Source organism: Halichoerus grypus, chromosome 15, assembly GCF_964656455.1.
Source record: "Halichoerus grypus chromosome 15, mHalGry1.hap1.1, whole genome shotgun sequence".
NCBI classification, from domain to species: domain Eukaryota; kingdom Metazoa; phylum Chordata; class Mammalia; order Carnivora; family Phocidae; genus Halichoerus; species Halichoerus grypus.
The window spans coordinates 58,180,898-58,205,779 of NC_135726.1; the positions used below are offsets into that span (position 1 = coordinate 58,180,898).

The following is a 24,882-nucleotide window of genomic DNA, read 5'->3' on the forward strand; positions in this document are numbered from 1 at the left end:
CACGCTCCCTCCGCTCCGCCCTGGTCTCACCGTGTCCCCTGGCTGGACAGAGGAGGCAGAGGGTGGCTGCCTGTGCGTGCCTCTGTCCGGTCCCTTTCCTGGTCCCTTTCCTGCAGCCCGCCCGCCCTCCCTCCCATCAGCATCTCTAAGCACCGCAGGGCGCCTGGCCTGGCCGCTCCCGGCTCCCCGTGGGAGTTTGCAGTTGGACACCCTCCCTCCCCGCCTCCACCCCCCTCCTCCTCAGAACTCAGCTGCCGGCCATCCCCCTCCCTGCCCCCGCTCCTGTCCCCTGCTGCCTCCTCGGCAGGCAGCCTCTCTTCCTTCTGGCAAGGCGTCCAGCCACGGCCTGCTGCTTCTTCCCGGTCCAGGGCGCCTCTGGCAGGCGCTTCCCTCCCTCCCTCCCTCTCTCCTTCCCTCCCTCCGGTGGCCGCAGCCTCCTCCCCTCTCCTGCTCCACGTCCCCTTTCACCCCGTCCCTGCCCTGGAGTCTGCAAACATGAGGGTCTGGGCCTGCCTTATCGGTGAGTGACCTCCTCTCCTTGGGGACTCAGGGACCTCTGACCCCTGAGCTCATACCCTTAAGCGACTCCAACTTCCGGGGCCTTGTCCCTGGTGCTTGTGATAAGGGACATCTGGTTCTCCTTGCCTGATCCCCCAAGGGACCCAGCCTCTGCACACCCAGTCCCACCCTCTGAGGACCCCAAGGACTACCCGCCCCCCCCATCGGCCCTGACCCCGAGGGGGGGGTCACTCACCATTTGACATTAACCAGGCCCTTGGGGGAGCACAAAGGGCCTGGCTCCCAGCCCTGACCCCAGGCATGTGAGACCCCGCCCGTCTCAGGGACCTGAGTCTTGCCCAGTCCACTGCCCAGAGTCCTGCTTCCCAGCAGTGGGGTTTCTGGTTCAGAGATGTGCAGATTGTGTGTGTGTGTGTGTGTGTGTGTGTGTGTGTGTGTGTGTGTGTGAGTATTTAAGACAAGGAGAAAGCACCCCCTTGGGGCCTGCCCTCACTCTACCCTACCCCTCCAACCTCCCTTCCAGTGGCTCTGATGGGGATCCAGGCTGTTGGTAAGTGGCCTTGAGCACCTCTGTCTGGCCTTGCCCAGCTCCAACCCACCCCTGTCCAGTCTCACCCTCCAGGGGGACCCCGGCGGCCCCGTGGGCGCTTATGACCTCGGGCATTGCTCCCCCCAGAACCACCGCTGACCAACCTCCCACTTCCTGTGGGGCCCCTGCTCTCCTGGGAACCCAGGAGTTGGGGCCCCCAGCAGCGGCCAGGGCGGCCGGCCTCGCACTTCACGCTGCGGGCCAACCCCTGGCCCTGCCCTTCCCGGGCCCCGGGCCTCCTGGACGTCCCAGCCTTTCCTCTGTCCCCCCAGAGCGGCTGCGTCTGGCTGACGGCCCCCACGGGTGTGCCGGCCGCCTGGAGGTGTGGCACGGCGGCCGCTGGGGGACGGTGTGTGACGACGGATGGGACCTGCGGGACGCCGCCGTGGCCTGCCGCGAACTGGGCTGTGGGGGTGCGCTGGCCGCCCCCGGAGGCGCCTTCTTCGGGGAGGGCGCGGGGCCCGTGTGGCTGAGTGAGCTGGCCTGCCGGGGCAGTGAGGGGCAGCTGGGGCTCTGCTCCCACCGCGGCTGGAAGGCCCACATTTGCTCCCACGAGGAGGACGCGGGCGTCGTCTGTGCAGGTGAGAGGCCCTGGGCCCTCCTTCGGGGGCACTTCTGCAGATGTGACCCAGGGACTCGGACGGTCCAGAAGTCCAGGCACCCCCACCCCTGACGCCCCCTCCAAAACCAGGTGTCTCCCTCTGGGACTCCCAGCTGCCCACTGCCTGGGGGGGCCCCTGCCAAGCTCCTGTGCCGTCCCACAGGTCAGCGTGTGGCCAACTCCAGGGACAGGGACGATCCACCTTCGATCCTGGAGGGGGACCCCTGGCCGGGGCTGTCTGGGGAGCTGAGCCCGGGCTCTGAGCAGCCTCCTGTGACCCACGGTGAGTCCGCCCTGGCCACGCTTCCAGCTGTGAGGGGACTTCTGCGCTGGTATCTCCCAGGGGACAGACGGGGGCACCCGCTTCCCCACCTCGAGGGGCCCCTGTCACAGCCCCCTTCACACCCTCGGGGACTCCCGCAGGCAGCACAGTGCGGGCCCCCCGGCGGGAGGCTGAACAGCTCCCCACCAACCGCGCTCTGGCCGCTGTCTCTCCCAGCCCCCCGCCCGGCTGGGACCCCACAGAACAACTCCAGGAAGAAGAGCCCGCGGCCGCTCAAGCAACCCAAATCCACCAGGGCCCCTGTGCTGACGGCTGGAGCCCCCCGACAGGGTACGATCCGTGCAGCCTGGACTGACCTGGGGACCCCAGCATGCACTGTGTCCCTCGGGGTTCAGCGGGGCCCAGGCTCCCGTTGTGCCCCCACCCCACCCCCACCCCATCAGGGGCCCCAGGTGGCCGCTCCCTCCCTGGATCTCAGGCCACTGCTCCCTCTGGGGCTCAGTTTTCCCAGATGGAAAATGAAGGGTGTTTGAATCCGCTTTTCCCAAACTGCCTCGCACAAGACTCACCACCCCCTCCCTCCCTGCCCCTCCCCCCCCAGAGCGGCTGCGCCTCGTCTCGGGCCCCCACGGGTGCGCCGGCCGCCTGGAGGTGTGGCACGGCGGCCGCTGGGGGACGGTGTGTGACGACGGATGGGACCTGCGGGACGCCGCCGTGGCCTGCCGCGAGCTGGGCTGCGGGGGCGCGCTGGCCGCCCCCGGAGGCGCCAGATTTGGCCCGGGCTCAGGGCCCGTGTGGATGGATGACGTGGGCTGTGGAGGCGGAGAGCAGGCTCTGCGGGACTGTCCCCGAAGCCCCTGGGGTCGGAGCAACTGTGACCACAACGAGGATGCAGGGCTGGTCTGCACTGGTATGTCCACCGCCCGCCCCCGCCCCCTGGGTCTGCCCCTGCCCGCCTGCCTCGGTCAGTGCACCTGCTTTGTCGGGCCCTCCTCCCGCCTCGGCCTCCCTCTCCCCTCCCTCCTCCTTCCTCTTCCTTCCCTCCCCCTCCCTCTTCCTTCCCTCCCTCTTGCCTCTCTCCTTTCCTCCCTCCCTCCGCCCTCTTCCTTCCCTCTCTCCCTCCCTCCCCCTCCTCCTTCCCTCCCTCCCTTCTCCTCTTCCCTCCTGACTCTCTCCCTACCCCATCTCCCTCCCCCTCCTCCTTCCCTCCCTTCCTCCCTCCTCCTCTTCCTTCCCTCCCTTCTGCCTCTCTCCTTCCCTCCCTCCCTCCCCTCTTCCTTCCCTCCCTCCCCTCTTCCTTCCCTCCCTGCCTCCTCCTTCCCTTCCCCCTGCTCCTTCCCTCCCTCCCCCTCTCCCCTCCCTCCTTCCCCTCCCTCCCTCCTGACTCTCTCTTTCCCTCTCTCCCTCCCTCCCACTCTTCCCTCCCTCCTTTCCCCTCTCCCCCTCCCACAAATACCACTTAAGCACCATCCGTGCCTGGTCTGCAGACGCAGCATGAGACACAGTCCTCACTCTCACGGACTTCCAGTGCGTGTGCTGCAGGACCCAGCAAGCACAGGGCAGTTGCAGGGGCCGCCCATAGTTGTGGGGGGGAAAGCACAGGGGCTGCAGGCAGACAGTAGGTGCCCACCAGACAGGGGGGCAGGGGGTGGGCAATTCTTCAGGCAGCTGATGTGAAGGGGAAGAGGACGAGGATGTCCACCTGAGTCCCTGCTCTGTGCCAGGCAGCATGCTGGGCACCTCCCCTGCTGTCTCTGAGCCTCACCCCCACGTGGACAGCCTCTGGGGTGGGTATTCTCACCCCTCTCTTCCCAGATGTGGAGATGAGGTTCAGAGAATTAACCCAAATGGCCCAGATCACAGACTCAGCCCCAGACCCAGAACTTGACCAGCCGGGTCTGTCCGGCTACCGACAGGTCTGCTGGGCAGGCTGGGCATCTGAAGCTTAGGGTGGGGTGGGGGCGGAGCCCACCCACTTGGGTTGGGGCACTGAGCAGAGGGCCAGGGACAGTGCTGCACGGCGTGGGCAGGACGTAGGGGCAGAAGCGGGGCCTTCAGAGCCCAGGTCATGGGAGGTAAGTTGAGGCTCGAGGGAGGCCTAAGTTGCTGGGAAAGAGAAGTGAACCCTATTGAGGCGCCTGGTTGTCACACTCTGGATGCTACTCACATGTGCGGAGTGGAGCCCAGGGATTCTGCGGGACATCCTACAGTCACAGGACGGGCCCCCCACAGCAAGGGATGACCCGTCCCCCCCATGTCAGTGGTGCTGAGGTTGAGAAGCCCTGCTTTACAGGCCTGAAGCAGGCAGCCGGGGAGTGGGATCAGGGCCAGTGTCCGCAGGGCTCGCCCCCAGGCAGGCAGGGCATTGGGAGGTGGACAGACCAGAGCTGGACTCCTGCTGAGTGATTTCCCATCCTGGAGCCTTTTCCTCATCAGCAAACGGAAGGTGGGATACCTGTTGTCCAGCGTCATCGTGGGCAGGAAGCCCAGCCCCACAGATAGCTCGGTACCTGCGCATGGGTAGTTGCCTGAGCACGGAGCTCACACCGCTCATCCATCGCAGTCTCCTGTCTGTCTGTTCCCCTCCCTCTCCCCACATCCAGGCCCGGCCCCCCGGCTGCGTCTGGCTGACGGCCCCCACGGGTGCGCCGGCCGCCTGGAGGTGTGGCACGGCGGGCGCTGGGGGACCGTGTGTGATGATGCCTGGGACCTGCGGGACGCCGCCGTGGCCTGCCGCGAGCTGGGCTGTGGGGGTGCGCTGGCCGCCCCCGGAGGCGCCTTCTTTGGGGAGGGGGCTGGACCCATCTTCCTGGATGACCTTCGGTGTCGGGGTAACGAGACAGCCCTGCGATTCTGCCCAGCACGGCCCTGGGGCCAGCATGACTGTCACCACAGGGAGGACGCCGGGGCTGTGTGTGATGGTGAGGACACAAGGGAGAGGCTGGGGGTGTGGGTGCGCTAGAGCCTCAAGTGGAGGCACAGGAAGTGGGGGGCTCGTGGGGTGTCCTGACCGCCCACTTGCCCCGTCTTGTCCTCATCCATGAAACCTCATTCTGCATCAGTGGTCCTGGGATGGAGGGTGTGGGGAGCTGTCCAGCATCACCGTGGTGGTGATCACCTCCCCCCACTCCAGGTATGCCTCTTGGATATGTCCCTCCCACGGCCCCGGCAGTGGACAGCAACGGCTCTTTGCCCAGGGAGGCAGCGTCCAGGCCTCTGGCCCCCACAGTGAGCCAGGCCCCAGGGACAACAGGTGTCTCACCTCCTCCTGTCTCCCTCACTGTCCCTCGGGAGCCTGGACCAGAAGCTGGTGAGTCTGTTCTGCTCCCCGAGAAAACGGGGCCTTACCTACTGCTTCCTCCCCCGTAGTCAGCCCCCAGGCACCCTTTCTCCCTGCTCAGAGACTGTCTCATCCGGGGCGAAGACAAGGGCGGAGGAGGGAACAGAGCCCCATGCCCAGAAGGGTCTGTGCTTGGCTGAATGTTCTGCTGGTGCCATCTTGAAATGCGTGATTCTGGGGAGGCGGTCTCCTCACAACCACCAAAATGACTGGATCCACAATCGTTGTCATTTGTAAAACACAGGCCTTAGTATTATTCAGGTGCAGTGCAGCCAGCAGATCAAGACGGGACCGCCACTGGAAAGATAGTGGGTTTCTAGCCCACGCGCTGCAGGGGCCACGCAGGGAAGCGGCGCGTCGGCCAGGAGGCAGAGGGCGCGAGGGGGACCCGCAGCAAGAGCCTGGGCCGTGGCTTCTGTGGGAAGGAGCAGGCAAGGCCGAGGAAGCAGGCTTAGGGTCGGCTCGCCTGGATCGTTTCCCGAGCGGTGGGGCGCAGGGGCTGCCCCTGGTTGTCGGGCGCCTGAGGGCGGGTGGACAGCGGCCCAGAGGGTGAGCGCCCCCCCGGAGCAGGTGGGGGGTGGGCTCTGGATCGGCTGGCGTGCGTACAAGAGGCACGCTCCGCTGGTTTCCCGTCTCTCGGAATGAGCTGTCCCTCGAGGGCAGTCCCTGCAGGGTCAGGAAGGCCCCGAGAGGTCACAGCGTCAGAAACACAGACAGTGAGAGGCCTGGTTAGCACAGCTGACTCGTCAAGGGTGGGAGACTTGGTCTGCCGGAGGCCTCTTTCCCCCTCTTCCTGTGGCACTCAGCGCTCACTGGCTCGTGTGGCCGGTGCTGTCGCAGACACGGTCTGCGTCTCCCTCGGGTGACGCTCGCGGCCACGCGGGCCGTGGGTGCTGCCTGGTGTCCGTGTTTCAGAGGAGGCCACATGGCTGAAACACGGGTGAAAGCAACTTGCTCCAGAGCCCACCTTCTCTTTTTGGTTCACTGCGGTAAACTATACGTACCATGAAACTGACCCCTGCAACTGTTCTTAAGTGTACATTTCAGTGGCATTAAATACACTCATAAGGTCGGGCAGCCACCACCATTCAGCTGTAGGACTCTGTCGCCATCCCAGACAGACTCCCCATTCCCCCTGCCCCAGCCCCAGGCACCCACCCCTCTACTTTCTGTCTCTACGAACTTGACTCCCCTAGGGACCTCATGCAGATGGAATCCTATAGTATTTGTGCTGATGTCCTCTAGGTTCGTCCATGGGGCGGGTGTCCGAATTCCCTTCCTTAGAAAGGCTGAATCCTATTCCATTTTGTGTGTGTGCCTCACTTGGCTGTCCCTCCATCCAGTGATGGACACCCAGGCTGTGTCCACCCTTTGGCCACTGTGAACGGTGCGATGAACATTTGTGTGCAAGTATCCATTTGAATAGCCATCTTCCCTTTATTTGTGGTAGATCCCGAGGAGTGGGATTTCCGGATCATATGGTAATTCTGCGTTGAACTTTTCGAGAAACCCAGACCGTGCCTGACTCTATCCCTTGTGCTTGCCGCCAGGACGGATGGATGTGGGAAAGCCCAGATGGACAAATGGGTGGATGAATGCAAGGCAGGTGGAGGGACTCAGCGAGCTGGACGGCTTCCTGACTAATTCTTTGGGTCTCTTCCAACCTAGGGTCCCCCCAGCTGCGCCTGGTGGCAGGGCCCAGCAGGTGTTCAGGCCGGCTGGAGGTGTGGCACAATGGGCGCTGGGGGACGGTGTGTGATGACAGCTGGGACCTGCGGGACTCAGCTGTGGTCTGCCGGGAGCTGGGCTGCGGCAGAGCTCGGCAGCAGGACCCTGCGGCTGGCCGCTTTGGCTGGGGGGCTGGCCCCATCTGGCTGGACGACGTGGGGTGCTTGGGGACCGAGGCCTCACTCTCAGACTGCCCTGCTGCGCCCTGGGGGAAGCACAACTGTGCTCACAATGAAGACGTTGGAGTCACCTGCACTGGTAAGGAGGCCCTGCCCACCTGCTGGCTCCTGGAGGGCTTCCTGGAAGAAGGGATAGGAATTAACATCTACGCTAACATCTACTGAGTGCTGTCTCCTAAGCCCCTGCCCCGGGCTGGGTGTTCCCACACCTGTGACCGCACTCACGCCTCACAATTAGTACAAGCTGGTGGATGTTAGACTCATTTTACTGAGGAAGCCGTGGCACAGAGAGGTTAAGTAACTTGCCCAAGGTCACACAGCAACTAAGTGGCAGAGTTGGGATTCTTTCTCCTCCCCAAGATAAAGGAGGTGAAAAGAGGGACACTGGGAGACGGAGAGAAGCCAAAGTGAGGGCCAGCTGCAGTAAGTGCAAGCGTTGTGTCTGTCTCGTTCGTTTGCTAACATTTATGGAGTGCCACTGAGCCAGGTGCTGGGGCCTCAGGATGCAACGATCACAGTCCCGGCCTTTGGGAAGCTCACAGCTCACTGATAGAAAGAGATGCACCAACAAATCACCGCAAACCCGTGTGACGTGTTATCATTTGGGGGGGCCCAAGACCAACCTCAGGTTCTGTGATCTTCTAGAAGGACTCACAAAAATCAGAAGAGCCGTCAAAAACCAGTCAAGGCAGAGGCACAGGGGCTGGTTCAGGGGAGACCTTCACGGAGCTGCAGCCGTTGTCCCAGGAGAGCCCTGCAGACAGCACTCAGTTGTCCCAGCAGGGGCGAGTGACCCCACACACGCAGCACTGCCAAGCAGAGATGGTCCCCTACCCCGTGTGCAGTTTTTATAGGAGCTTGGTTACAAGCTATGGCTGCCTGCCGGCTGGCTGCCCATACATCACAATGTTGGCGCCGACTCTCTGGGTAGCCCCAGGAACCAGGGGCCAAGGGCCAAACTTTTCTTTGGGCACAGGTGACACTTTACTGCACACAGGTGCCAATAAGAGAGATGTGACAACAGTGGTGACCCACAGGATGGAGTCACTGAAGCTAAAGCCACAGAGCCACAGAAGGGTTTTGAGCTGGGGAGTGACCCGCCAGACCTGGTACCACTCTGGTAACTGGTAAGAGCTGGACAGGGAGAAAGGGAGACTGTCAGAAGTTACAGGAAGTGACGCCATGGGTGGCCCCAAGATGAAGAGGAGAGGTCGGACGTGGGAAGGGCAGGGAGGATCAGTCACGTCACAACTGTAAAAGCCAAGGAGCAGGGGGTGGTGTTTCTGGCCAGGAGGTTTGTATCCCCAGCATCTGGCACAGTGCCTGGGTCATAGAAGATGCTTGATAAATGTTGGTGACATGCATGAGTGAATGAATAATGAACAAATGAATGGAAACTTGGTGATTGCAGAGATGAGAGAGGAGAGATCTAAAAGACAACCTTGTCATTATGGTATCCACCATCTTCCCTGTCCTCTCCTCCCACCTTCCAGACACCCCTGGCCTGGACTCCATCGCAGACCCCTTCAGTTGGAGCTGGATCCCTGGCCTGGGTAGAGATCCGGATGCCTGGCTCCCTGGGGAACTGGCCACCAAGCCCCCCGCAAAGCTGACCCCCAGTGTTCCCGAGAAAACCACCACCAAGGCCCCAGGGAAAATGCCCAAGAGTACTAAGAAGTGGGTGACCAAAAATGCAAGGAGACCGACCACTCAGCCCCCTGCGATGCCAACCACTAAACACTCCAGGGTCCTGGGCACCCAGAGGCCCCCTGAACTGACCTCACGTACCACTACAACCCTGACCACTGAAGCCTCCCGAAGAACAGTTTCTGAGTCTACTACCAAGTTGACCACTGAGGTTCCCCACAGGACGACCTCACATACTACTGCAACACGGACTCCCCGGGCTCCCCGAGAACGGACCGCTAAGACCGTGGCAACATCAACCACTCAAGGCCCCCGAGAAATGACCTCTGAGGCCACGGTGAAGCGAATCCCTCTGGCCTCCGTGGAGCCATCCGCTGACACCCCAGCACAAGGTTCTCCAGAGTCTTCCAAAGACCCAGCCCCCTCCCCCACTGGGAGCACCGCTGGGGAATCAGGTGAGCGGAGGGAACATGAAGAGGTGAGGCTGACCCCTCTTGACCCCTCCTGACTTGGGGTCTTCTACCAGCAGGCCCGTTCCGGGTGCGTCTGGCCGATGGGCCCAACCGGTGTGCTGGCCGGCTGGAGGTGTGGCATGCTGGGCGCTGGGGGACAGTATGCGATGACAGCTGGGACCTGCGGGACAGTACCGTGGCCTGCTGGGAGCTGGGCTGTGGAAGGGTCCGGGCCCGAGTGGGCAAAACCCACTACGGCCCCGGGACCGGTCCCATCTGGCTGGATGACGTGGGCTGCAAGGGAATGGAGGCCTCGCTGAGTGACTGCCCTGCTAGGGCATGGGGCCAGCACAACTGTGACCACGAGGAAGACGTGGGCCTCACCTGCACTGGTACTGGGGATGGGGTGGGGGACCCAGAGTCACTCCAGGAGGTTCTGGAAGGGTAGTCTGGAGCAGCAGCAAGGACCTGAGACAGGGTGGGGCTCAACCCGTGCCCCACTTTCTCCCAAGGCTACGCGGATGAGGATGATTATCCTCCCTGGACCTGGGATCCCACCTCGGGAGAGGACCTGGCCAAGGCGACCACCGCTGCAGGGGTACCTGGACACAGGCTCTCCTGGGGCACCACCAAGAGCCCAGGGGCCCCCTCCCCGGCGACAAGGCGTCTTCCGGACACAGGTGAGGTGCACGGCCAGGGTGCGGATGGGGCCCCCATCAATTTGTGTGCGCCTCCCGGCAGGGCTTCCCAAGAGACCCCGAAGTGAGCGGGCCTGGGTGTCGGAGATCACGGACGGGTTCTCCGCGGCTCTAGAGACCCTAAAACGTTCCCTCCTTGGGCTCTCCTCGAGAGCCTTGAAGAGGAGACCCCCGTGTGTCTCTGAGCATCAGACCAGGCTCAGCACGGCCTGACCTCACAGGCCTCCCGCAAACCAGCCGCGACACCTGAGACTGGGCCCCTCCAGCCAGAGCCCCGAGACCTCCCAGCTGGCCGAGGTCACCACGCCATCCTGCAGCCCCCTACAGCTTGGCCCGTGCGGCCGACCTGAGTGTCCTTTCACCCTGCGGCCACACCCGGAGCCCGTGCGCCCCAGCCCACGTGCTCCATTGCCTGCTCTCGGGGGCTTCTCCGCGGCGTCTTCCGGGCCCCTGCGTGCTTCCCTGCGCGTGCGCTTGCTCTCCCGGCTTTCCCCGCGGCGTCTCCCAGGCCCCGCGTCCCTGCGCATGCGCACGTGCTCTCGCGGGCTTCGCAGCCGCTGCCGCCCAGCGTCCCTGCGCATGTGCATGTGTGCGCACGCGCGTCCGCGGCTCTTCCATCTTCTCCCCCCCGCCCCGCTCTCGCTCTCGCTCTTCCATTCCCCCACTCCACGTCTCCATCGCTCTGCTGTTCTCCTGGTCTGCTAGTCTCTCACCATCGCTCTCGTGTGCCTACATCCAGTGCACACTCCCCGCGTTCCTGTTTTCCCACAGTCGATGCCTCCATCCTCCCCTGTTCTCGCTCTCTCCGCCTCCTCCTCCTCCTCTGGGGCCCACTGTTTCCCACGCCGGCGGCTCGGCCTCCCCTGCGTGCCCTGCTGTCTGCCTGCCCCGCACCCCGGCCGCTCGTGCTTCTTGCCGCCCCTCTGTGCCTCGCACGCTGACTCCTTCGCCTGCAGCTCACGGCTGTCTCCTCCCGCCCTGGCCCCGCCTTTTTCACTCCATCCAGCTTGCTGCCCCCTCCCTCCTTCTCCGTGTGCTCTCCCATCCCCCGAAGGTCCCACTTCTGCCTGTCGCCCCGCGCCCCTCTCCTTGTCTTCTCCTGAGGGACTCGTCGCTTCAGGAACGGGGCGCCCCGCCCCTCGGGCATTTTCCCGCCTTTTTCTGGCGCTCAGCACGCACGCGCACTCCGCTGTCCTCGGGAGGAGGAGTGGGCCCAATCCGCTTCACGCCCTGTGACGCCACAGGCGCGCTGCGCCTCCTGATTGGCCGGCAGACCCACGCCCGCGGTAATAAAACCCGGCGAAGCGCTCCGTGGGCGTCCAGAGCGGCGACCTGTACGCGAGGTTGGGCTCGTCGTGAGGGGAAACGGAGGGGAGGAGCGGGCCGAGGGGCCGCCGCGCTTTAGGGTGGGGGATCGGAGTTGTGAGGTAGGGCCGGTCCTGCCCAGTTTTCCGAGGTGCTGCTCCCGGGTGCATTGCGGCTGGGGTTCTAGAGCCTTTGTTCTCTGCAACCGGCGCAGACCCCTGTCTGTCGTCTGGCGCCCCCTCGTGGCGGAGACGGTCAGACGCGGGGATGGAGTTCCTTCTTGGAGTGGGGGGGAGGGGAGGCGACTACGTGAGCTCAGAGAAGTGCAGAATTGCGAGCCGCTCAAGGGAAATCTCGGGGTGGTCCCAGATACAGTAATAAGGGGGCCAGATGGGGAGTGGGAGGAAGGACAGACATGAATTCCTATCCTCACTGCAAGGTGACCCTGAAAATAGATGACTCCAGTTCTTTGAGCCTGTTTCTTCCTCTGGAAAAACAGTCCAGCCGAGCTAACTCCGTGCTGGGCACGCATGATTCCAACAACCGGGAGACCTAGGTCCTGTTAACGCCCGTGTTTCAGATGGGGAGAAAATCTGACTCAGAACTTAAACACAGGAGCCACTGTTGAGGTCCATCTTACATGATTTCACACACATTTTGCTCGTTGGGTTGGGAAAGATTACTGAATTACTGAGCTAATTATCAGCGAGTTGCTTAGTCCAACTCTTCGGCTTCCAGTTGTGGCTCCACCAAGATGAGAACTAGCTGGGTGACCTCAGGTCCCAATCCCATGAACAAAATGTGTGTGAAATAGTTTAAAACCACAGAACGTTGGTGGTTAGACTGATTTACCATAAATGAACAACAGCTGCAGGATCCCAGGGAAGGAGTTGTTATTTCTAGTGGAGCAATCAGGAAAAACCTTGCGGAGCAATGGTATTACCCAGCGGCAGACACCAGGAGGAAGGGAATTCTCAGAGGGGCAAAGGCTCTAGGTGAGAAACCGCATCGCCAGGAGGACACTGTCATCTCCCTGGACCCTTAGCTCCATCGCGCGTTTGTTTAACTGTCAGTTTCTGTGGCTACCATAACATAACCACACATGTACTCCCTTGAAACAACACAAGCTCATTTTGCAGTTCTGTGCGTCAGAAGTCCTACAGGGCTCTCCCAGGGCTGACACCAAGGTGTGAGCAGGGATGTGTTCCTTCCGGAGGCTCTAGGGGAGGAGAATCTGTTCCTGTACCTTTTCTGGCTTCTAGAAGCCCCACATTCCTTGGCTCGTGGCCCCTTCCTCCATGTTCAGAGCCAGCAGTGTTGCACCCCTCTGACCTCTCTTCTGTCTTCACATCTCTCTCTGTCCTGATTTTAAGGATTTGTGTGATTGGATTGGGCCTACTTGGATTGATGCAAGATAATCTCTTCATCTCAAGGTCTGGACCTTTAATCACATCTGCACTATCCCTTTGCCACAAAAAGGTAACCTATTCACAGGTTCTGGGGATTAGGGCACAGGCATCTTTGGGGGAGAATTATTCTGTCTGCCGTCAAATGTGTGCTGTAGAGACTCAGCAGAGACACATTTGTTGACTGAATTGTAACAGCTGAGGCTAGAGGCTTCAAAGGTTGAATTTTCACTTTCTAGTTCATTGAAGTAACATTTTTCGAGGCTTCTCGGAATTTGGAGACGCAGACATTAACTCGTGTGTCAAATACCTGCGGTGTGACAGGCGTGACTACTAACCCCTGGGAACAGAGCAGTGATGAGCAAGGGAAAGGGAGGCTGAGGTTTGCAGTTTGGAATAGGATGGCCGGGAGATGCCTTACTGAGAAGGTGCCCTTTAAGTGATGACCTTCAGGAGGAGAGGGAGAAAGCCACGCAGATACCTGGTTGGAGAGTGTTTCATACAGAGGGAACAGTGCCTTCGAAGGCTTTGAGGTGGAAGTGTACTTAGCTGGTTCCAGAAATGGCAGCAAGGTCAGTGGGGCTGAAATGGAGTGGTTGATCGGAATGATGGCAGGAGATGAGATCTGTGCTGGGGAGCCCCGAGGGAGCTAAAGGTGCATTCCAGGCAGAGGGAGCAGCACATGCAAAGGCGCTGTGGTGAGATCTTGAGAGAATGGCAAAGATACCAGCATGGCTGAAGCAGGGTAAGCCAGGCAGGGTGAGAGTGATAGGAGAGGGCTAGACTCTGAGTTTTATTCTCTATGCAGCAAGAAGCCCTCAGTGGAGCATTTTGAGCTAGGAAGGACATGGTCACATGTGCATTTTCAAAGCAGTCACCCAGGATGCTGCATGGGAAATGGATGGAGGAGCTAGAGTGCATACAGGGAGGCTGAGAGGTCTCTGGAAAGGTGACAGTGGTCTCTGCCGGGGTGGCAGTGGAGACTAAGAAGTGGATTATGTAAGCTATATTTTGGGAGTTGAGCTGATGGATTTGAGTGATGGGTTGGGTAGGGTGTGTGAAGAGGGAGGTGGGAGATGGGGATCCACCTTTTACTGGATCAGGGACTACTGCAGCTGGATCCACAGGATCCACAGTGGGAATATTAGATCCATTGGTGATGCGTTTAACACACCCAAGTGGAGACATTAGATACGTAATACTGGAGCTCTGAGGAGTGCTTGGGCTGAAGATATAAATTGACAGGATGGAATTTGAAGCTGTGGGAATGGATGAAGCTGTGCAGACAGATAGCCTTGTCTAATGGACCTCCCACACCCAGTTGGGAGGTGGGATGATTGATGGATTTGGGCTTTTGCTGTATGTTATGGCTGCATGAGGTCATGCAGAGGGAAGGGGATCCAAGAGTAAATGCAGGATTAAATTCAGAGGTTGGATGAAAGTATTAACAATCATAGCTAGTATTCATTGAATGTGCTCCACATGTCAGGGACCATCTACCAGCATCACATGGCTTAACTCACTTCCTCCCCCAAGGAACCTTATGAGATCAGTTCTATCCTTAACACCCTTCTACAGATAAGGAAACGGAGGTACAAAGAGGCCAGTACAGCAAAGGGCAGAGCTTGGATTCTAACTCCAGGATTTACACTCTTAACCACTCTAGCCATGGAGACGGGGAAGGAGCATATGACAGAATTAGCTCTGAAGAACCCAGAAAGCATAAAGCAGGGCATGACTTCATTGAGGGGGGGAGGGGAGTGGCCTTTGAATGAAATCTTGAAGGATGAATAAAAGCTCACCAGGGGAGGAGTAGGGTAAGACTCAGGAGATCTGCACCCCAAGGGAAAGAGGTCTCCATTTAGGACCAGGTAGACCTGCATGGGTCTGAAGCCTAGCACTGCTCCTTGGCTGTGTGACTTTGGGAAAGTTCCTTGCCCTCTCTGGGCTTCAGTTTGGTCATCTGTAGCAAAACGGCAGCTTCTCCACCCACCCTCTCCGCATGAGATTGCCAAAAACTAAAATGTCTGACAGCATCAAGGATGTGGGATGAAGGTGGGCATGAGAGTCTGCACCTACTTCGGAGGGCAGTGTAACAACCTCTAGGGAGATGCAGCTGCCTTCCACACAGCAGTTACACATTAGGTACTGAGGAGTTCTCACTCATGAACCCAAGGACACAGATCTCAGGAATTCACTGCAGCCATATTTGTAACAGCAAAACACTGGCCACAGCCTAACCACCTGTCAGCAGGGGCACAGAGGAATCAACAGTTGTGTATTCATACGACGGAATAGTATATGAAGGTTAAAAAGAAGCAGCTAGAGATAGATGAATTTAATTCAAAGAATAAGCTTATCACATGCCAGGCTTTGCGACCCCATGCAGTAGACCATCATGGTACCCATTTTACAGGTGAGGAAACTGAGTCATGGAGAAGTTCAGTGACTTGCTCACCCAGCTAGGAAGGGACACACCCACAAACCAAGCTGCAAAAGGACGTATGCAGTATATAGGTAGATGGGCAAAGTCTTCAACTTAGGAAGCTAAAGCATGGAGAAACAATATGGCATCAGAGAGTCCTTCAGGGAAGGGGTGTGATTGGGCCTCACAAGGACTGTAACTCTGGAATGCTGCTTCTTAAATTAAAAATGCATATTTTAATGAAAAAAATCAAATTGATCCCATGCTAACGGACCACGAGCAGGTGGCCATATCTTAGAGGACATTTCAAGAACACAGAGGCCCAAGGAGTATGCCTGCAGTTGGTGGGCTGACATTTTAACGGAGTTCAATTTATGTTCTCAGTGGAGTTCTCCTAAAACCCAGCATCTTGAAAAGAAATCTTCACCGCTGATGGTTTTTCTCTCATATTTTTTCCATTTTTAACTTTTTAATTAATAGTACTGCTAATGGTTTTTAAAATTCCTAATGAGTGTGACCGTCAGGTAGGATTTCACGGGTTATCCTCTTAAGATATTTGACAGGCATGGGGAAGGTATTTAATTAAGAACGGTTAGTAATAGGGAGACATGACCGAGGTATCTGCAATGCTGGTCATCAGGGTGAAAATTGACCCATGTTCTATTCATGTGTAATGTATTAGCAGGTGACAGAGCAAGGGATTTCTGCAACTGGGACAGCTAGCTACAGAGCTCAAAGTGACCAGGACAAACATGCCTAGTATGTCAGATACCATCCTTCTGCCTGGTTTCACATGCAGAGTGGGAAAATATCTGTGGTGGAGAAGGCAAAGGCAAAGGCTCAGAGGTGCACAGAGGCTAGATGTGAACACCTCAAGGTTTGGGGTCCAGGGTGAGCAGCAACACCATGTGGAAGGCGGCATGGTAAGAGGGGGTGCTGGAGAGGTGGGCAGGGGGCAGTTAACCAAGTGAGATGAGGAACATGGACTTTACAGTTGTACAATGTTGTGGATACACTCAAACCCACGGAATTGTACACGTTAAGGTATGTGAATTATATGTCAACAAAACTATTGTGTTTTTTAAATGATTTATTTATTTACCTGAGAGAGAGAAAAAGCATGCACGCACACATGCAAGTGAAGGGGAGGGGCAGAGAGGAAAGGGGAGAACCTCTAGCAGACTCTGAGTGCTGAGCATGGAGCCCCATGTGGGGCTGGATCTCACAAACCTGAGATCACAAGGTGAGCTGAAATTAAGAGTCAGACGCTTAACCAACTGAGCCACCCAGGCACCCAACAAAGCTATTGTTAAAATAAGTTTTTTGATCCACCAAGCTAGAAGACTGAATTCAGTCTTTCTATTCTCCCTATATAAAATGATATACTTTACATTATATTTTACATTATAAATGGTATATTTTTATTATTACACAGCTGACCATTGAACAACACGGGGGCTAGGGGCACTGACCCGCATGCAGTCAAAAATCTACATATAACATTTGACTCCCTCAAAACGTAACTACTAATAGCCTACTGTTGACTGATAACATAAACAACACATATTTTGTAAGTTATATATACACACATATATATTATACACTATATTTTTATAATAAAGTAAGCTAGAGAAAAAAGTTACTAAAATCATAAGGAAGAGAAAATATATTTATAGTACCATACTGTATTTATGGAAGAAATCCACATACAAGTGTCCTGCATAGTTCAAACCTATGGTGTTCAAGGGTCACTGTATATTATACATTCATATGTTATATAAAATTATTGTCATGTAGAGATTATCCAAGTGTATTCATCTAAAAACAATAGGGAAAATAATACAGAAATGTTCCTAGTGGTTCATTAATAAAGATATTATAGGGTTGTTTTTTTTCCCCGAGGGAAAAATAAAGAATGAGTAGGGGCAGGGACATCAGGACATTGACATAATAACTGTTCTTATTTTATAAGCTGGTTTAGTCCAAGTTTCTGTTCTTGGTAGTTCAGAGCATCTCAGCTGAGTCACCAGGATGGCTGTGAAGTCAGGGAGGAGATTGGGGTGGTGGTCTAGTTGAGAGAGGATGAAGCCTGAGTTTGGGTCCAAGAGGAACAGAGGGTCAAAATCAAGTGAAGCGAGACTCAGTTCTCCCTATATCTCTCAAGGTGATGAGGATAGTTATGAGCCTTCCCGGACGTGGGATACACCTTCAGAAGGGGCTCTTCCCAAGGGGACACCCACCGCAGGCAGACCTGGATCCATTCTTACCACCACTATCACCCGGAGCCCAGGCCATTCCTCTCCAGCTCCAAGGATCCATGGGGACACAGGTGAGGCATGTAGCTGTGGCAACCAGGTTGTTTGTGTTGTGGGGTAGAGAAATGGACTCCAAATTCCCCAGTGGTGACCCTACTCTTACCCCAGAGACCCAACAGAAATGTATCCTGAAACAAGGGGTTATTATCTACATCAGTGGCCCTCAACTGGGAATAATTGGCAATATCTGAAGATGTTTGGGATTGTCATGACTAAGAGTAGTGAGGCTACTAGAACCTAATGGGTAGAGGCCACAGATGTTGTTACATATCCTACTACATACAGGACAGTCCCCCACAACAGAGAATCATCCAGCTCCAAATATCAACGATGCCCAGGTGGGGAAGCCCTAACCTATACTATGTAATTCACTCTGACAAGTCAATAAAAAAATGACAGGAAACCCTATACGAGAATGGGTAACAGTTATGAATAGGTGATTCACAGAAGGGAAAGCCCAAATGGCCAACAAGTATACGTAGAAACATTCACACTCATAAGAAATCAGGATATTCAAATTAAAATGATGACAAGCATGGACAAAATTTGAAAGGTAGGTAATATCGAGTGTGGGTGAAGATGTGGGAATACAGACATCCCCACTGGATATAGCTATTTGATAAAGACAGTTTAGTGAAATTAAGTATGATTGTGCATTGTGACCCAGCAATCCTCTTCCTGTATTCCAGAGAAATTCTTGAACAGGCTCCTAAGGGAAACCTATGTGAGGGTTTTCTTTGGAATGTGATATCAGGGAGTTGGAGGCAGGTTACATGTCCCGCAGTGGGTAACAAGAGAAATGCAGTGGGTACACATGATGGAATCCCATGCGATAGCTAAAGCAATGACTAGCTATACACAGAGCAACATGGGCGGTAGGAACAACATAATATGGAGGAAGACAGCAGCAGAATGAAATTTCCAATGACTTGCAAAAACTAAAAAGCACAAACACAAAAATACACATACACTTAATATATTAACATATATACATATATGCCTTGTATATTGTATAAGATATTGTATAAGGACATATGTCAAATACATTAATGGAGGTAGCTGTGGGAGAAAGTGCAAGGGATGGAGATCGGGGAAGAAAAGGGAGAAGAAAGAAGAGACATTGCAGGACTGTTGATGACAATATACAGAGGAGTATGATTAGCTTAGCTCTCTGTACCTTGCATCTGAAAAATTAAAAAGACCACTGTAGGCATCTGAACCCCTACAATATTTAAGCAAGCTGAGATTCTTGAAATAATAACTAAACCAGTTAATATTTACTGAGCAATATACCATGTGTTGGGTACTATTCTAAGCACTTTACGTATATTACCCCTTTAGCCCTCAACATCTATGGGAGCCCTATGATGTAGGTACTAGAATTATGCCCATTTCACAGATGAGAGAAATTGAGGTATGGACATCAATGACTATGACAGTATTAATAATCACAAGAGTGCCTGTTACATGCTAGGCACTGTCCTAAGTCCCTGTACACACAGGAGCTCCCTGAATCATCACAGCTCTACAAGGGAGGTCCGTTGATCATCCACAAACTGAGATTCAAGGCAGTTAAATAACTTGTCCATGGTCACCCAGTTAGGAAGCGACAGATCTGGGGTTTAAGCCCTGGCTGGAGGCCAAACCCTTTACTTAACCACTTCTCTACTGCTGTAAACAAATGGCAAGAACAGGATGCACATCAAAAATCCTACAGGAAAACTGGAATTCTCTAGAGCTGTATCGTTCAGTATGGTAGCTATCAACACAGGTGGCTTTTTACTTTAATGAATCAAAAATTTGAAAAATGAGGGCAACCCCCTCAGGTCCCCTCCCTCCTTGGGAGTTTTGTATTATCACTTTGCTAAGTCTCAATAAACCTTGCTTTGCTGCCCACAAAAAAAAAAAAATTTTTTTTTAAATGAAACTTTCATTTCCTTAGTTGGACTAGCCACATTTCAAGTACTCGGTGGCCACATGTTATCATATCCATCACTGAGAAAGTGATTATTAATGACCTAGACTCTGAATGCAAAGGACTTTGCTTCAAATCTTGTCCCCACAATTTGCGAACTGTATCTGTGAGACCTATGGCAAGTTACCTACCCTCTTGGCCTGACTCCCCTCATCTGCAAAAAGGGATAAAATTCTCATTTACCTGGAAGCTGAGCCAGGAAGGGGGTGAGGCCTCTCACTCTACTCAGGCCCTAAATGTAAGGGGCTGCCAAAACACTCAGTTATCAAGGTAAATAGTATCTTTATAGTTTTAAAAATAAAAATTAATGTAAAACATTCACAATGAACTAAATATCAAAAATTTAACTAGAGGCAGGATCCCATCTACCTCACTTGACTTTCCCTAATCCTGGCCCCGTCAGATTCTGTCGGGGTAAAATTTTGACTTTTTTGTTCACAGTGGATCTCTTGCAATAATTTTGTTTAAAAATGTGACATAAAAATCTTGACTACTGAGATTACGCTCAGAACCCTCTTGCATCCCCCCTCATGCTTCTGCACCTTCTGGCATCTCCCACATTCCTCCCCCCATGTGCCCGCTCATCCCCTCTGCCCTTCAGCCCCTCCTGCATCCCCAGGTAAGCCTCCACATCCCTCACACTCCCGCATTTTCCCACATGCTTCCACAACCCCCTGCAGCCTCCCCCTTCTGCCCCCCACGTTTCCGCCCCCTCCCGCCTTCCGCGGTACCCCTCACCTCCCTTGCGCTCCCTCACCCGCGGTGGAGGACGCCAGGTGGCGCCTGGAGACATCACAGGTGGCGGGGAGGTGGGGCGCTAGGGCGGGGTGAAGTCTGCTGGCAACCCATGATGTCACAAGGCCCTGCGCCCTCCCGTTGGTCGGCTCCTCCCTGGAGGGGCGGGGCGGGCCACGGGGGTGGGCGGGGCAAGCTGACCTCGGCCATCTGTCTTTCCTCCTCCTCCAGGTTCCCTGAGGAAACCGTGGCCGGAGCGTCGGCTGCAGCGTCCCACAGCGGCCAGGACGGCGCCCCCTGCCGCTTCCCCAGTTCCCTCGGCCTCGCCAGAGCCCCCTGGCCCACCGGTGACCCCCGACTCTGCGCCACGGCTTATTCCCGAGACAGCTTCAACGCGGGAGGTGACCTCTGACCCTCCTGGCACTTTGCCACCCAGCCCAGACCTGGCCTCCCGGATGAACTCTGACCTCACCTTGACAACCCCTGGCCTCACTCTGTCTACCCCTGAGGCCGCTGTGATTCCAGCGCTGACACCTGATCTCTCACCCCCCCTACCACCCACCTCGCCCAAAGAACTGACCTCTGACCCCTCTGCACCAGCAGTGGTGACCCACCTTTTTTCTACCTCAGAGTTGACTCCAGAATCTGACACAACCCCAAACTTGGACACAGCTCCATACGCCAACACAGTTCCAGATCATTCCAGATCCCCAGACCCTTCCACAAGCCCCCACCCCACTAGCACCCCTCACTCCACCTTGACCTCTCACCCCTCCATGACCTCTCAACCCATGACCACCCCTCACTCCACCATGACCCCACAACTCACCACGACCCCACAACCCACCACACCTCCACAACCCCCCACACCCCCCCAACCCCCCCCACCCCCTCAACCCATCACGTCCCCTCCTCCTACCACAGCCCTTTACCTCGCCACAACCCCTCAACCCACCATGACTCCTCGGTCCACCACACCCCCTCAGTCCACCGCCACTCAACCCACCACAACCCCTCACCCTATCACAACCCCTTACCCTGCCACGACCCCTCACCCCACCATGACCCTTCATTCTACCACCTCTGCTCGCCCCGCCATGACGGCCGACCCTACCTCAACCCCTATGATCACTATCAAGTCCATTCTAACTTCCTTGGGAACAGGACTCTTCTCTCCCACGCCAGCACCAACAGTCAAGCCTAGCCTACAGCCCTGGTTGACCTCCACGGGGTCCTCCCGTCTCTCTACATCCCAGATGTCGAGCCTAGCGCCTTTTCCAGCCTCAGAGTCCAGCCACTCCAGGCCTTCTCCAGCCCCAAGCATGGACACACTGTCCACTCAGGACTTTGAACCACCAAGAAGCCAGAGCCCCAAACCAAGCCTACCACCCACCCAGACCCCACACTCAGGCCCTGACCCTACTGTGACCTCTGACCTCCACCTGTCTTCCATGGCCCACCCCTTGGCTCAACCTCTCCCTGACCGTCTCACCCCAAAGCCAGCTCCTTGTCAGAGCCCAGACCCCCTTGGCCCATGTGTGGCGCCGCCACCACCCGTAAGGGTCATGGCCTGTGAGCCGCCTGCCCTGGTGGAGCTGGTGGCTGCTGTGAGGGACGTGGGTGGCCAGCTGCAGAGGCTGACGCTGGTCCTGGAACAGGAACTGCAGCAGCGCCAAGCCCTGGGACTGGGGCTGACCCAGCTGGTGGAGGCCACCCGGAACCTCGGGCAGCTGGGTGAGGTTGTGAAAAGACTTGCTGAGGGGGCCTGGCCCCCCAGCACATCTGCACCAACCACCACCACCCCAGAGGAGGAAGAAAGGCCTCTGAGGGGAGACGTGTGACCCTGTATGGGATTTGAGGGGCTAAGACACGCCCAAACAAAAAATGAAAACCAAAGTATCTAATTAAAAACAAAATATCAGTGACATTTGTGGGGACCTAGGGGGAACTCCAGAGAGATGGAATCACAAGATTGGTCTTGATTTGTCAATCCCACAGGCACCAGGCAAGGCAATGGTGTTTATGGTGATGGTGTTGGTGATAATGGGCGATGAGCATGATGGTCGTTGTGACTGTGGCAGACGTATGGTGGGGAGCTTTGCAATGGCAGTGATGGTGGTGATGGTCATGGTGACAACGATGGTGGTGATGGAAGTGAGGTTGGCCATGATCATGGCGGTGATGATGATGAAGGTGCTCACGGCCATGGGCATGAGTGTGACGACATAGTGATGAAGATCATGATGGGGGTGCGGGTGCTGAAGATGATGCCACCATGGCACCGACGAAGCCCCGCGGTGGGAGAAATCTTTGTTTTGTTCACAGATGTATGCCCAGCTCTTCGAACAGAGCCTGACGCAGAGTGCACACTCCTTAAATACCTCTTGAATGAATGAATGAGTACATGATAATAATAATAATGACTAATATTTGTTGGGTACTTCTTTTGGGTCAGGCTCTGTTTTAAGGGCTTCAAGTGCATAATGTCACTTTATCTTCATGAACACCTGCTGAGGAGAGTACTGTTACCACAGCTCAGCAGAGAAGGAGTGAGCTTTGGAGCCTGAACGCCTGAGTTTGTTTGTGGCCATGAACCTGAGCCAGTTACCTAACTTCTTGGTCTGAGTTTTTCCAACCATGAAAGGGGGATAATAAGTACATACCTCATGGGTTGCTGTGCCGATTAACTGATAAATTAATGCATATGGAAGAGCGCTTAGCACAGGGCCTGGCTCTTGGTAAGTGCTCGTTCTGTGCCAGTTGTTATTGTATTTATCCCCATTTTACAGATCAGGGCACTGAGGCCCCGCGTCACTCAGGGAAGATCTAGTGGAGCCATGATTGGTGCCCAGGCCTGTCTGACCCAGGGTCCTTGCTCATAAGTCAGACTATCCTGGACTCGAGACCATGTCCAGGCAGTGGGACTCGGGTTTTGTTTCCTTTCTCTGAACCTTCTCGTTGGGTACACGGGGAGAGAAATAGCACCTGCCTCTGGGGAGGTGGTGGTGGTGAGGATTAGATGAGGTAGGGTGGGCAAGGACAGAGCTCGGCACATCATGTGCTCAGTTAACAAGAATGATCGTGATCCCTTCCTGACTGCGCTTCTCTGCGCGTGACCCAGTGTGGCCTCTTAACACACTACATCCCATCCTCACCACAGCCCTTTAAGGGAGGAACTTGATCCCCATTTCAGAAAGGACACTGAAGCTCAGAGAGGGCAAGCGCCTTGCCTCAGGCCACACAGCAGAGTGGGAACTCAAACCCAGAAAAACGAGATGCAAATTCCCCTGCTTTGACCTTGGCCTGGGCTTCCAGGTTAGGACTCCCATGATGGCCCCTCTCTGAGTGACCTTGGGTGGGCCCTTCCCCTCTCCTTGTAAACTGTAAACTTGTAAACTGGGGGCTGTCTTGAAAGACTGAAAGAAGTTCCGATTCTGGTTTCTGTAGCCTCAGACAGGAGACCGTTCCCTCCTCCTCCTCTCCCCCGTCTGGAGCCTGGCTCAGAGGTCCTGGAAGGTCATGGAGCTGGCGCCCCCACAGTCCTGCAAAGGCCAGCAGGGTCCAGTTACTTGTTGGGGGCGGGGACGGATAATGTCCGGGGGTCCTGATAGATAGACTGTCTGCCCCCGCCAACAGGCAGAGGAACACACAGAGAATTCTGTTCCCCGGGTTTCATTAAGCCCCAGACTTAAATAACTGCTGACTGGAAAACGGGGAGGGCCGAGGGGGCCCTGCCTGCCTGCCCCTTGCCCTCCTGGGCGGTCAGGGGCTCAGAGGACGGCACGCCAACCTGGAGGCAAAGGGTCTACTTTCCCATTTGTGGTTGGGAGCAGGTGCACCCCAACTCTGGGTCCCCTCAGAGGGCCCCACTAGGAGTTTAGGCTCCAGGCCCCCATCTGTGAGCCGGACTTGGTGGGGAGGCTGTTGGGCACTCTGGCCCCAGGTCCCTCCACCCTCTGCCGCCTTCTGCCAGCCCCAAAGAAGCGGGTGCTTAATTATCCGGTCACTCTATCCCTGCTTGGCCAGGCAGCTAAGCCCAAACATCTGGCCCCAGGGCCCAGGGCCAGGGTGGATGGCCAGCCCCCACCTACTGCTGGCCCTGACCTGGACACCTCCTACGGGACAGCTGAGCCCTATCCTGTGCCTGCCAGCTTGCAACAAGCCCAGAACAGTAGCTGCAGAGGCCTAGTGAGCTTGACTGATGCAGGAAAAAAAAACATTTGACAAAACTCAGCACCCATTCATGGTTGACGCGCACACGCACACGCACACTCCTAGCAGAGTAGGAGCAGAGGGGGCTTCCTTAATCACAGGAAGGGTGGGAAGAAAGACACAGATCTGTCCTTTCCCATGGGCGGTATGACTGTCCACGTAGAAAAGCCCAAAGCATCCAGTGGACAAATGGTTAGAGTTAATAAGAGTTTAGCTAGGACGCAAGATCAGTACTCTACAATTGTGTCCCTTGCACCAGCAAGTGTGACCCATGCCCTGAAAGCATGGGCCTCACCAGCACCCCTCAGACCCCTCCCCCCCATCGGAATCCGCGTTTTAACAAGGTGGCCGGTGATTCGCGGCCGGCAGCTGTCACGACTGAGAAGAGCTGCTCAAGCCATTTGCATTATCTGTGTCCTAGACTGAACTGCAGAGCTCCCACCCCGCAGCTTGTTCATAGAGGCCTTGCGGGG

The 24,882-nt window shown here is 56.1% G+C and overlaps 1 protein-coding gene across 7 annotated transcripts; it reads left to right on the top strand.

The window, feature by feature from the left end:
• Positions 1 to 135: 135 nt before the first annotated feature.
• Positions 136 to 22,620, top strand: SSC5D (scavenger receptor cysteine rich family member with 5 domains). Of its 7 annotated transcripts, none has more exons than XM_036096801.2 (14): positions 137 to 520; positions 1,043 to 1,069; positions 1,381 to 1,689; positions 1,873 to 1,992; positions 2,209 to 2,322; positions 2,594 to 2,902; positions 4,596 to 4,913; positions 5,126 to 5,302; positions 7,001 to 7,318; positions 8,733 to 9,341; positions 9,413 to 9,730; positions 9,851 to 10,018; positions 17,337 to 17,501; positions 20,429 to 22,620. In XM_036096801.2, exons 1-14 carry the CDS (start codon positions 496 to 498, stop codon positions 22,036 to 22,038), a joined length of 4,587 nt encoding a protein of 1,528 aa, XP_035952694.2. In that variant the 5' UTR covers positions 137 to 495; the 3' UTR covers positions 22,039 to 22,620. The 7 variants fall into 7 exon arrangements, with proteins under 7 accessions (XP_035952696.2, XP_035952694.2, XP_035952695.2 ...); XM_036096802.2 differs by having other exon boundaries at positions 9,416 to 9,730; XM_036096803.2 differs by lacking the exon at positions 17,337 to 17,501 and having other exon boundaries at positions 136 to 520.
• The last annotated feature ends 2,262 nt before the right edge of the window (positions 22,621 to 24,882 follow it).

Excerpts from the sequence above, each read along its gene's own strand:
- SSC5D (XM_036096805.2), top strand. The coding sequence starts at position 1,170 with ATGACCTCGGGCATTGCTCCCCCCAGAACCACCGCTGACCAACCTCCC. Across the intron at positions 1,993-2,208 it reads GCAGCCTCCTGTGACCCACG|CCCCCCGCCCGGCTGGGACC; the intron begins GTGAGTCCGCCC and ends TGTCTCTCCCAG. Across the intron at positions 10,019-17,336 it reads AAGGCGTCTTCCGGACACAG|GTGATGAGGATAGTTATGAG; the intron begins GTGAGGTGCACG and ends ATATCTCTCAAG.